Raw genomic sequence first — 13,569 nt, forward strand, 5'->3', positions numbered from 1 at the left:
GTGTCGTGTGGATCGTGCTGTACTCCCTCCTCTAACCCGCCACAGACGCAAAGCCCTAGAGCTCATTTGGATGTACAGAATTATTGTCTACACAATACAGAAGTGGATAAAAACATCATCTCTGAAATCTTTGCGCAATCGATTTCGGGATAATGCTTTCGCTGCAGAGTGTCTGTCAGGGAGAATCTAACAGCGGGGGATAAACCTGTTGTTCTGGAATAGGTTGAAAGTGGTGCCAGCTCTTCTCCATGCTATTCCAAAACTTGACACAGTATATTGAGAGCCTTAAAATGCTATCGATTAGCTCCCCCATTCAGCCTCTGTCTCTATTCCCGTATTGCTTTTTCTGTTCTTTTGGGATTTTTAGATATTGATAATGAAACAGAAGCATTCCCTAAAAGGTTTTATTGCAAAAAAAAGAAAGAAAAGAAGATGCCTTCTGCATTTCTGTCAAAGCATATCTATGGAGGTATATTTACCACCAGCATGTCACTGTAACAGTACAGCTCCAAGGTGCAGCATATTTCTGCCTGGTGTGAAGACACGACTCACTCTCTGCTCGCCTTGATGACAAGATGAATGAAATTAACATACTAGTCACTTGTAATTACAATATTTTGCCAGCTGATCAAGTTTAGCCCCCCTGGCAGCTATCAAAGGGCAGCTGGTGAAGTGTTGGGATGCAGGTAAAAGAGACAGGGGTGTCAAATTCAATGATCTTCGTCCTTTGTTACTCATCCAATCTTACCCCGATGTTTACACATGAAAGCCTGTCCACGAAGACGAACAGTTCCCTTCCACCTGCTGATGCTGCAGTATTCATCAGAGGCGGTTTCAGCTCTAAATGGATCTCAGGTTTTCCGTCGCTCCCCTGCTCTCAATATACTGGTTTTGAAGCATGCAGGATGCAGACATCTTTTTTTATTCCTGCATGGTATTGCACAGACTGCTTCTCCGCATGTCATCTCAGAAGCTTGAAACCCACTGACTGCACACTTTTTTTGTTTTTCTGAGGGATAAAAAAAAATTAAAAAATCAAAGTTCTCGTTACTTTGCCCATGAATACACATTAGAGTGGGAGTTTGAAGAACTTGCGGAATATTTGATGACAATGAACTGTCTTGGAGGAGGAAGAACTGGAGGATGAGGAGGAGGAGGAGGAGGAGCGGGCATTCGCCTTAGCTTGGAAATGAACGCTTAGGAAATTCTGTACTTGTGCATTAATTAAAGGTGATTGTTCCGGACATTTGGAGTTCACATGCTTGGTCACCACAGGATAGTTCAAAGTCTTCAGCACTTCACGATTGGCTCAGTGAGAATCCTCCTGAGAAAAGCCTTTAAAAACCTAAAGAAATACTCCTTGATGTTGTCTTGTCAGAAGGATGCTGGCGAGATGTTGTCTCATAGTGTTTAATGAATATTTGATTTTAACTCCAAAATCAAATCTTATCTGATCTCCTCCTAGACAGCCCATTGGGAATAATTAAACAAGTTGAATGAGGGAGGGTGGATACGGCAGATTTGCCTCTGTGATGGACTTTTGTCTCGCTGCAAAAGGTATGGGAATGTCATCACCAATCCAGCGTTGTACAGTGTGTGTGTTTATGCACTGTGGGCCTTTGGACTGACAATTCAAGCATAGCTGTCAGCTATTTTCAGCAATGTTTGAAGTGATGATTTGCATTGCCAAACCTTTTTTTGGAGGAAGATTTGCAGCAAACCGTGACCAATGAGCCAATTGTTAGTTTGATTTATTGCAAGCAGTGTGTGCATTTCTGGATGCTCGGTCATTCCATTTGTTGCGTTGTCATACTCAAATCAAGTTTGACCTGCGGTGCTCTCTATCCAGTCACTTAAAGCGACACGGACCCTGTTTTTTTTTTGTCATTTGAAACATGTTGGTGAAAGTTGGAATTTCTATGCAAATGTCTGACACGAGTAAGTGATTTATTTGAATGCCCCTTCTTATCGTTCCTCTCACCAAATATTTTCCTACCGGCACTGAACATACAAAATGTTCAGTGATGTTGCCGAAATCATTCAATCAATTTGCTTTTATAAAAAAGTACACTGTGTACTTTTTCCTGCCTGCATTCCTACCCATTAAACATGTTTCTCCATTACACTGCCTCAGGTAGAACTGACCCAGAGTCAAAGAAGAATATGATTCATAGTGTTTTTTGTGTTGTTTTTTTAAACTCAAAACGGACTTGTTTTAATATGCTGTTCTAAACTGGCTTTCCAAAAACAGGTGTAACACCTAGCACCATTATTTTTTCCCTCCTCCTCGATCTTCACCACCTCCACCTCCTCCACCCACCACCGCTGTTCTGTTCACACAGCACTACGTCATTCTCCAGCATGCTCACGCTCAAGAGACTGCGTGCGGTTTTACTCACTGTGTGTATCCCATTTCTGCTTCTCTTCATCACTTCAGGTATCACGACAAACAGGAAGTGACCAGTAACTTCCTGGGAGCCATGTGGCTCATCTCAATTACCTTCCTCTCCATCGGCTATGGGGACATGGTACCACACACATACTGTGGGAAAGGCGTGTGTCTGCTTACAGGGATCATGGTGGGTTCCTTTGTTCTTCACTCAGATCAACACATAACACTCTCGCAGAACAACTGGACCGGTTATAAAATGAAACCTCAGCTCTCACTGCCAGCTACATTCAGACCATGACTGAACCTACTGCGAAAACAACCACAGCTTTTTCGTTTATTTGCTAGTTCTCTTTTATCATGAATGCAGTGAAGTAGCATTTTCAAAGCTCACACACAAAATGTTGCTGTGTTTGTTTGACCGTGTCTTTGTGCAAAAGGGAGCTGGTTGCACTGCGCTGGTGGTTGCAGTTGTCGCCAGGAAGCTCGAGCTGACCAAGGCTGAGAAACATGTCCACAACTTCATGATGGACACACAACTCTGCAAACGAGTGAGTCACAGCATGACAATGCATTCAGTCACTTTTGCGTTTTACAACAGGGTGATGAATTGTTTGAGTGCTTTGTTACCTTTTAAAGCATAAATTACTGACCTCTTATAACAGGTTACATGTGGATATGTGTGATTTTCCTCAGGCTGTGTAAAGTTGTATAATACTTAGAGGCCTAAAGAAAGAACTACGTCATGTATATTGTGATCTAAACACGCAGCGCAGAGGCTAAAATATATATTTTTTTATTTTAATGCAATTCTAAGACTGTTTAGTGACCCGATGCCGAAATATTTAAATGATAACACAATTAAACTGCATGCAAACAACTGCATGCGCTGCAGGTTGAGCCAGAAGCCTGCAACCGTCACATCATTATGTTTGACCATCTGCCTCCTGAATGTTGTATAAAAACATTTTCACCATAAATTAGTGTATGAAAAGAAATGCATAAAAGTGTTTGACGGCCTACATTTTCTGGTGGACGACCCCCCAGACCTTCATCTTAACAGACGTCCCCTGCATGTCGAAACCAAATGAATGCCGCTGTTAAATATTCAACCTAGCGCCGCCGCTGAGAAGCTACTGTACATCTGATGTCTTTCTGAACTTTGCTTCACAGGTCAAGAACACAGCTGCCAATGTACTCAGGGAAACATGGCTCATCTACAAACACACTAAGTTGGTCAAGAAGATCGATCACGCCAAGGTGCGGAAACACCAGCGCAAGTTTCTCCAAGCCATTCACCAGTAAGTCCTGCGCTGCTTTCGTTTTGTGTTACCTGATGTGTAATAAAAGGTGTGTTGTTCACCCCCAAACCTCAGAGGGGAATCAAACTATATCATGTTATTTTAAAACATAGTATTCAAGATGTTTAACCCATGTGATTGTATTGAATGTTATTTGTGGTACATGATATTTAAGATGTATCAATAGTTGCAATGCTAATAAATGTAGCCGTAGCTGAGAATATTTCTAGAGTTTGATACAATGTCCTCTTCAAGAGTACCATTGCCTATGATTGTTATGCTCACAAACATGTAAACTCTCTCTCTCTCACACACACACACACACACACACACACACACACACACACACACACACAAGCATATACACTGCAATCTAGTGTAATGGACCTCCCTCTTCCCCTCCCCGTCTCCCTCTCCCTCCGACCCCCTTTACCCTGTGCTTACAGTGAGAAGTGTAATGGTTTCACTCGTTTCGTGAATGTCGTGGGGTTAAAACTCTGTACTGTGTTCTGTCTTTGTTTTGCTCTATCACTGCAGAGCTCAGAAGTAAGTTGAGTCTTCTATGTATCCTCCTCCTACTGTTTCCTCAACATCCTCCTCCTCCTCCTCTCTCCATGTCTGCGTTTGACATGCATGAAAAAAGCGTTTGTTACCAAAAAAAACAACTAAAAAAATCCAAAAAAAAAAAAGAATATGGCGGATGCTGAATTATTTTATTTTTTTTCTTTTTACTTCAATGTTCCATTTACTTCCCTCTCCCTGCCATCTCCCCTTTTGAATGGAATGAAACAAAAAAAAAAAATCAACATTTTGCTGCCGGTGTCACGTGGAAGGTTGTCTGGAGAGAACGTGTGAAAGTTAAAAAAACATCATGCACAGAATGAGCTTGAAGCTTTGTTGGTCTGGTCAGAGGGTCATAATCATCTGATGTACTGTATAATGTTGCCCATGATTAATATAGCTGCTCTGGAGGCTATATTAACCTGCATCAAAAGAACTCATCCTACACTCCTGATGGTTTTATGATGACATGAAATCACACACACACACACACACACACGCGCACACACTAATGTAATATAATGTAATTTTAATGAGGTCTCAATGTTTGATGTTCTAATATTGATTTTTGCTTTCTTTTATCCTGATTTGAGATCAAATGCCGAAGCTTGCGTGTGACAACGCGAAAAAAGGACGAGGCACAACACAGGTTGTGGTTTTGAAGGATAAATTGTACTCAAAATGCGTTACACTAATAAGTAGTTTTAGCTTTTTAGCCCCTATTCTTCGACAGCCATACGGAATAACAAAGCCGAGCAAACAGACACAGGCGGGCTGAAGCGGCTTCCCGCAGAGAGACGCAGCCGTAAGCGAGCAGCCTCACTCGGCTCTGATATTCTGATTTGCACATGAATAAATGCCCTTGAATGTCATCCCGGCTCATAATTTGCAGAACAGGGAAATTCTTCCTCTCACACGTCCAAATGACGGCTGTACGATGCCGCCGCTAACAATGACACATTATTCGCATCGGCGTTAACAGTTATTATTAGGCCCTAATGTATTTGATTATAGATAAAAAAAAGGGCACAATGTTGAAGGCGTCACAAAACATGTCCGACGTGTCATTGCACAAGTTATTTGAAGCGTCGGTAACACTTTATAATAACCACATGCTATGTAGCATTCGTCAAGCCGAACAAACACTTAATTCGTCATTTATTAAGCATTATTCCAGCATGAGCACTCATTAGGAACTCATTACTTTGCGACGCATGAAAACAGTTATACATGTTTTATTCTTATAAATGATGGATTCCACATTTGTAAATTAAGTAATATATATTGCAAACCAATTAAGGACTTATATATGATGCACTAATGGAGAACATGTGATCGATAAACGGGTTTTAATACTGAAATTCATGATTAATTGAGGTAGTTACTCGTCGTTAGTTAAGTATGCTCTGTAACTAAAGTGAAGTCTGTCTTTGCTTTACAAAGAGTTTAAAAGCAGTGAATCAAAGTTAACACAACTCTCAGTTATCTCCTCAACACAAAGTGGCACGAGTGTGTTTCATTGTTTGCTGGCACTTATATTATTCATAATACTGAATAATAACCCAAATCATGAAGCGTATAACAGTCGAGCTTATTCATCAAGAAACTTGTATAACTGTGATTATGAATCGCATATTAATGAGTGTTAATGTCTGAACAATGCTTTATGAGTGGTATATTAAGTGTGTACTCATACTTTACTGATGCTAAATAGCGTAGTTATAGTGTAGTTATTATAAAGTGCTACCAAAACGTCCATGTCGCCGTATGTTCAGCAGTGCCAACAGACATCTTTTATCTGTGGCATCCACACACACACACAAGCAAACACACAGACAAACAAACACAAACACACACACACACTGAAAGACTCACGTTTCATTGTGCACAAGTCCCTCACATTCACCGCACGCTTACTGAATGATCAGTGTGTATTTATACATCAAGTACTACCACTGAGCTGTGTGTAGCACTGACAAAGGGCATGTCATCATCTTATTTTTTTGATGTCTTACTTTTGGGTGGAAAGAAATGGGAATGTTGTGATTTCCAACATATATATGGAGGTTTTCTTGTATGGAAGCATATTGCATTCTTGCTGGAAAAAAGCATCATGTTTTGTCGTAGTAATAATAATAATATAGTCATTATATTGAGAATTGTTTTCCTCTTTTTAAGAAAACAAATTGTTTTTGGGTTGGAACAAGACGATCTCTCATTATTCAGACCGCAGCAACTAAATACAAATAAATAAATAAAAGATTGCTACTTAAAGCACTGCACTATTATATGAAAACACATATTGTTATAACAACAGAAGAAAATTCAGATAAAACATGATAAACACTGTTTTCATTTCTTCTTTTTCAAAATGAGCGTAGTATGCTTCTGCAATTTTGCATGTTTTGGTTGGTATTGCATTGACAAAGACCAGGAATGCTTGTGTATATATACATATATATTTCTATATACTGTCTATGTATACATAGAGATATGTAGAGTACATATATATGTATGACGCATGCAGGTAGTCTTCTCTTTTAAATGTCTTCAGTGAGAGAGCAAGGCTGATAAAAATGTGTTGTTCCTCTTCCTCCTTTCTTCCCTATTGGCCTTTTCTGTCCCTTCAACACCCCCAAACGACCCGTCTCTCTTCGCCCCTCTACCGCAAACATCCCTCTATTACCTTGTTCCCTCTTCCACTCTTCCTGCCCTTTGTCCTCCTCCTCCTCTTCCTCCTCTTCCTCCTCCTCCCCTCCTCTTCCTGCTCCCATCTCCCCGGGCCTCCACTAGACTGCGCAGTGTGAAGATGGAGCAGAGGAAACTCAATGATCAGGCCAACACCTTGGTGGACCTCGCGAAGGTAATTCTCCCATCTGATGTGACTTTAAAGTGGCGAGAATCAGTATGGAGGTCATCACATGACTACTTGTTTGTGAAAAAGGCCTTTGTGCCGCGAAAGATAGTCAGGTGTGTCGTGGGAAAATGTCCGATTTGACTTAATCGGTCCAAAAAAATCTTATGGAGTTGCCGCAAATCATATTTCCATCGTTGAGCGTCTGAACCTGCAATATAGCGGCTGGCTTGGTAATGAAATACTCTTCCATGCCAGTAGGTAGCGCAATAATGACCCACCGTCTGTGCTGTATTGTGCTACAATGTGACATTTTGTAACTTTTTGGGTTGTTGGTGTGCCGCAGGATTTTTTTTATTGTAGGAAATGTTCAAAAAGTTTGAAAAACGCTGAATTCATCAACCGTCTAGCGCCAAACGTCTTACTGTTCGATGTAGATCAACTGTCTCCTTTTTTTTTCTCGAGCCTTTGAGCTCTAAAATCTCGAGAGAAAACGATGGGAACCAGCAGCTATCCTTGAGTTCTGCTGCATTCTTTCACCAGTGGTGTGTTGATATTTAACTCATAAAAAACAAGTCAAACTCAAGACGGACTGAATCCCCGTTCCCGCTAACATCTTCTGGCAGTGCAAGAGGTGGAGTAACCCGAGCCTAACGCACGCCGCAAACAATGTCTGGCTGGAAGAAGGTGAACGCGGCGGCTACGCCTCGGTAGCTTCTGTCCCGCTGTGTAGACGTCAGCTGGCCCGCCCGAGCGGAGCGGAGAGAGGGGGTTCAAAGGGAGGTGCATGACTGCAGCCTCATTTGATGTGGGTGGCATTTGCACTCCAGTGTGTGTTTTTAAAAGGTTCTGAGGCCAACTCCTTTAATGTGTGTTTACTTGCCCTTACGCTGCTGCGTGGTCAGATCCATCTGCGTACGATGTCTCTTGGTTAAGCTCCTCGGTGAAGTAAACCCTTTGATTTCCGGGTTTAACCGATTGACTTGTGAGGAGTACTAATGTCTGAAAAAGGCTTTAATAATATAGTTTGTGAGTGCTGCTGATCGCCATTAAATAGTATGTCATAATGAAAAATGAATATATGCTGTACATTTTGTTCTATATTTTATAACCAATAAAATTGCAATAGTTTGAAAAGATGAATTACATGCCGATGCCACGTACATTAACACTGGACATATTGCATCCATTGTGGAAGAGTAAGTGCCTAAATTATGGAGGACGCGTTTCATTATATGAATGAGTTGTGTAAAGCATATACATAATGCATTAAAGACCTTCTCGGGCTATAAATGGATTGGAGGAGCTGGTTGTGAAACGGTGGGAAGATAAAAATCAATGCTGACTTGCTGGAACTGTACAGCTTCTTTTCACACCGCTTCCTGTCATTGTGTCCTTCCCTTCAGACCGAGCAAGTTGGATTCAGACTGTAATTTCTGACGTGAAAGTTTATTTTCTCTGGCAATGTATACATCCTGCACCTCCTCTACAGTGAATGTGTTGCATCTCTCCTTGTCATATTGTGTTGTAAAACAGATTTCTATCTTGTGTCTGGCACTTTTCCTCCTCCTCCTCCTTCTTTGTCCTCCTGTTCTTGCGCCTCTCCAAACACATTTACTTTCTCTCCTTCATTAGACCCAGAATGTGATGTATGACCTGGTGTCAGAGCTGCAGGAGCGCAGTGAGGAGCTGGACAAGCGCATCGGCACATTGGAGGACAAGCTGGACTCGGTGACGGGCAGCCTGCAGGCGCTGCCCTGCCTCATCTCCCAAGCCATAACCCAGCAGCAGCAGGAATTCCTGGACGGCTTTGTTCACCGCTTCCGGCCCGCCTCGCTAGCCTCGGAGCGCTCGGAACGCTCGGAGCGATCCTGGACTTCCACCGCCCGTAGACGGCGCTCTCCCTCCACAGCACCACACACCTCCTCCGACAGCGGATAACCTTGACGAAAAAAACCCACCGCGATCACCTTTCCCCCCTCCCCCCCCGAAAGCAACTCGTCACCTTATTTTGTTCGATCCAAAGCCGTTCCCTGTAACCGCTGGCGAGTCCACGTCTGGACTCATAATGAATCCACATCTTGACCCCCCCAACCCCCCCGGAGCTGATCCATGCCTCCTCCTATTCTCTGCCCTGTCATCAAATCCAAAAAAAAACAACCCAATTCCTCTGTGACTGAGCCTCTCAGCGCGGCACATGACTGGATCAGAGCTACTCCAAAAGAACAAAGAAACGCAAAGAAAAGACTTAAATCAAGAAAACACAAATGCATCCAAAAAAAAGAAAAATGGAAGAAAAAAAATAAATTGGAATGACTGAAAAACCGAGATAAAGTAGAGATATGGTTTATGTTTTAGCCATTGTATGGCTGTTCAAGTTAGCTTTTTTGTAAAAGCCCTTGTATAGTTAAAACAAACAAAAAAAAGACTGAGTTCAGGGTCGCTGGGGTGAGAGCTGGCTATCACACCGGAGAGTCCTTAACCACGAGGGGGGGAAGTTGGTCTGTGGAGCCTCGGCTCACCTGCTGGTCCTCTGAGGCCGTGGAGGACATCCTTCCACCCATCCGTCCGTCTACCTGTTTGTCCGGTTGAGGGGAGCGAGACAAACCGTTTGGATTTTCCCTTCCAAAAGACTAGTGTCACGGATTCTTTCCCGTAGGTTCGGGTGAAAGCTTTAGACGAGGCGACGAAAAGCTCTGACTTGAGGTCAGTGTTTGAAAATGCACTTGAGGGGGAAGGAGAAACTGTCACACAAAAAGAAACGCAAAGGGGATGCATATGGCATTACTACTGGGTAGGAAACATTTACACAGTTGCCAACTTCAAGGTTTAAGCTTCCTTGTTCTTACCAAGGGGAAATGAGAGGGACTATCTTTTTTAGTTACATATTGACATGTGATTTTTCAGTGCCTGAATGTATAAATAGTAGAGGGTTATTTAATTACTAATTTCAGAGCTTTTTTACGATGTTAACAGTCTGAATACAGCATTGCATTCCTTTTTCAGATACATTCCTCTCCAAAAATTGAAAGAAAATGTCTTAATGTAATGCATAACATTGCCTCCATGACACAGCAAATCTAAATGTTTGGAACATTTTTATTTCCTCTATTTCTACTAACACCATCGGAAATGGAAAAAAAGTTCAGAGATTACGCAAACGCGAGGCCAACTAAGAGAATATTTGTGTGTGTTTGTCAGAGAACGAGTTCACTTTTAGCTCAATACTGCACACTCATACACACAACGATTGAAATATGGAGACGTCTACATTTCTCACTAATTAGAGCTTTCTGTGGTCTTCGGATAATGGCATGGCTTGAGGTCTGCTGGCCACACTGGCACACGTCACTGGTCAAACTGGGAAGCCAACCCTGCCCTTTGCATGGTTCTGTGCAAAAAAAATGACAATGGAACACAATCTTCCTCAGATGGCTTGATGATTTTACATCATTTACATGTTTTTTTCTTCTTTTCGGACATTTATTTTTGTTTGATTGTTGGCTTTTTTTTTCCTTTTATATATTTCAACATTTTACTCGGATACCTAGGGTTTTTTTTTTATAGTTACAGAACCTAGAGAGTTGCAGTAATGTGATTCTTCAATGCATTCCCTGTTTAAAATAAGGTGAAGAAAAATCAGATTTGACAAAATTGCTTAACATAAAGACTGGAAACAAGGGGAACACTTTGCTTAGCTGCTTAAAAAACACATTAAACCTTGTTTATACAATACAAAATTTAAAAAAATCTAATGTAAATAGTGCAGTCGTTTCCTGGAGTCTCCTCCGGGTGCCTGCAACCCTTATGTTGCCAACACAACTCCAGGAGATAAGGCCTTCCTTAAAACCACAACTTGTTGTTTATACACTTAGTTTTTTGTACAGATTAGACAAATTTAACTTGTGAGCTTTGATGCTTGCAAGTGGATTTTGTTACCTTTGTACGGAGCCCGGCGAGATGTTTTCATCCTGTTTGCTGTCTTTATGTTAAGCTTCGCCAACCAGCTGCGAGCACTAGCGCTCACAGATTTACGGTATCAGTTGTCTCAGCGAGGAAGCGAATAAGCATATTTCCCAAAATGTCAAACTATTCCCTTAACATTGCAGTGTAAGGCCTCTGTGTTGTCTCCGGAAAAGACATTGAAACACATTCCCTTTGACCGTTGAGACATTAGAACTTTTGAAATCTCAAAAGCATGGTGTTTGAAGCATCCTAAAGTAGTAGATCTTTAAAGTAATTTCTTTCCAAAGTACATACAAAAGGAAGATCAGGACGTCAGCAGGTTAGCAGGCTAGCATGCTGTCCAAAAAATACTTTGAATGGTAGATAATCTGAGTCCCAAAGTGATGTTAGTGCTAAAAGTCATCTTTATGGGCCCCTCAAGCTAACCGACAAATAGGATCATTATTATTTGATGCATCTTAATTATTTCCAAGCGGCTTTGGGTTGAATCTGGGCAAAGTCCAACCCCTGTGAGACAGTGAGCGATATCACTCCCCCACAGGCTCTGCACTGACCAGAGAGCACTTCATTTAAGAACATATTCAGTTTGCTACGAGAGGAACTTAATCAAGCATGAGTATTAGCTTTTTTTTCCTTTCAACTTGAGTTGATGAAGCATGACTCTTTACTGCCCCCACCTCCAGCCACTTCTCGTACAGTGCTACACCCTTCCAGTCTGAAGGGATCTATCACGCCATTACGTTTCAATCAGCGTCCTCCATTGAGTCAGGACGACTAATGGGCGACTTATCTGCTTAAATACGGCCTTACCTGCCTTTTTTCGGATCCAAGGTTTGCATCTCTTCATTACATGGCAGGTTTAGCCTCACATTTGTCGTCTGTCATTGAGAACATATACCCCCCCCCCACCCGCACACAAAAGAGGCTTCCCATATGGCCTGCAGCAAAGACCTTTGAGTGGTTTGAATGGGAAAAAAAGGAACAAATAGACAGGAAGAAGCAGAGGAACCGCTAAGCTCATGTTCCATGTTGCACTCGGTGCGTAATATTCAGTTACACAAGAAAAGATCACAGATGCTGGAGTGTCCTCCCCAGAGAGATGTGAAGGTGCTGGTGTTAAGGACTTCATCCTTCGCCAGGCAACAGGAGTCAGGCGAGACGAGACAAAAAACGAGCTGAGAGTAGAAGCTAATTTACTGACACGTTCATTTTTTTTGCCCAGAGGCGGAGGGAGAGGGGGAGGGGAGGGAGGTTGAGAACAGCAAGAGTGGGTGTCCTGTAAATATGACCTCATTGTAGATGTCGCCAAGTAAACGGGACAAATGGTGAACCGCGGGGGTTAAAGTAGCTGGGTGCGACGCACAGCTGTTGCAAGGGCAGCAGAAAAACAACAATCGAGAAGGGACACAAAAGGATTTTGAAATTTCAAATTAAAGATTATTTTTTGGTTCATTTCGCACTTTTTTCTGCTGGTGGAGGTTTAATCAGGTTCTGTTGTTTTCGTATCCCGGTGTAAAGTTTGTTTTCTTTTTCACTCCTTCTCCTGTCACCAACAAAGTCCTGCCAAAACACCATTCCAATATTTAATAGAGACCCGATTTTCTCAACTAGAAAATAAAAAAATGCACAGTATTTTGTAGTGAAGTGAGGGACATTCATGATGTTATTCTGATGATGGTAGATGAGTCAAAGTGATAAACGCATCCCAGAGTCTTTTATTATCCTGAAAAGTAGGCTTTCCTCCTAGAGCAGGAATCAGAACACACTTCTACTGAACAATACCAGAGTGGAAAAAACCCAACAAGTGAAGAAATGTAACCCAATCATTGTTCTGTGTACACTGCCACATGATGCATAATGTACGTAGTAGCACTGGAATAAATCAACTTTTAATGGATGGCAAATGGGTTTAACATGTTCTCTGTAAACTGTTTGCTGTTCCTTCATTTTGCAGGTGAACTTTTGTCCTAGCAAGGAGAGACACCAAGGTCAAATCATTAAAGACTATCTTCAGCTATGACCACAACTCTCTTCTTCTTTTTTGCCACCGAACCTTTAACTTGAAATCACTTCTTGTCACATTATCCGCAAAACCTTTTCACACGAGGTCCAGGAGACGTGAAACGACAGCAGCTTAAAGCCAACGGTGACTGTGGAAGGTGAGTTGGACAGACACAGACATCACATGTCTCCTCCTGGAAGACGGTGAGGCGGGGACATCCTAAAACATGATTACAGGAGGATGTATTGACATAAACATAAACGTCGCTCCAGAGGACGCACAGCTGCTGAGGCGCTGTTCCAAGGTGAACTATGTGCTGTCGACAACATGCACGCACGCACACACTGAGCCATTAATGTTCAAATAACAAGCTACTATTCATGTCCACATGCACAAACAAGGCTCGGCCTGGTTAATTACAGCCAAATCAGGAGGGACTTGGCAGCAGACCGATATCCCACAAGAGTTGCAGAGTCAGTCACCCTGTAGTTGTTGC

General features: G+C 42.1%; 1 protein-coding gene across 1 annotated transcript in view; it reads left to right on the top strand.

Annotated features, from left to right (window-relative positions):
• The window catches only part of kcnn1a (potassium intermediate/small conductance calcium-activated channel, subfamily N, member 1a), a 46,613-nt gene extending 33,545 nt beyond the window's left edge, over positions 1–13,068 (top strand). The window contains exons 5-9 of the mRNA XM_068600173.1: positions 2,438–2,579; positions 2,830–2,940; positions 3,563–3,690; positions 7,045–7,114; positions 8,741–13,068. Of these exons, the coding sequence (XP_068456274.1) occupies positions 2,438–2,579; positions 2,830–2,940; positions 3,563–3,690; positions 7,045–7,114; positions 8,741–9,046 (757 nt within the window). The 3' untranslated portion in view covers positions 9,047–13,068. The remainder of the gene's footprint in view (positions 1–2,437; positions 2,580–2,829; positions 2,941–3,562; positions 3,691–7,044; positions 7,115–8,740) is intronic.
• Positions 13,069–13,569: the final 501 nt, after the last annotated feature.

The sequence above is a fragment of the Clinocottus analis genome, unplaced genomic scaffold, assembly GCF_023055335.1.
Source record: "Clinocottus analis isolate CAN_PGR_092001 unplaced genomic scaffold, fCliAna1.0.p SCAF_11, whole genome shotgun sequence".
NCBI lineage: Eukaryota > Metazoa > Chordata > Actinopteri > Perciformes > Cottidae > Clinocottus > Clinocottus analis.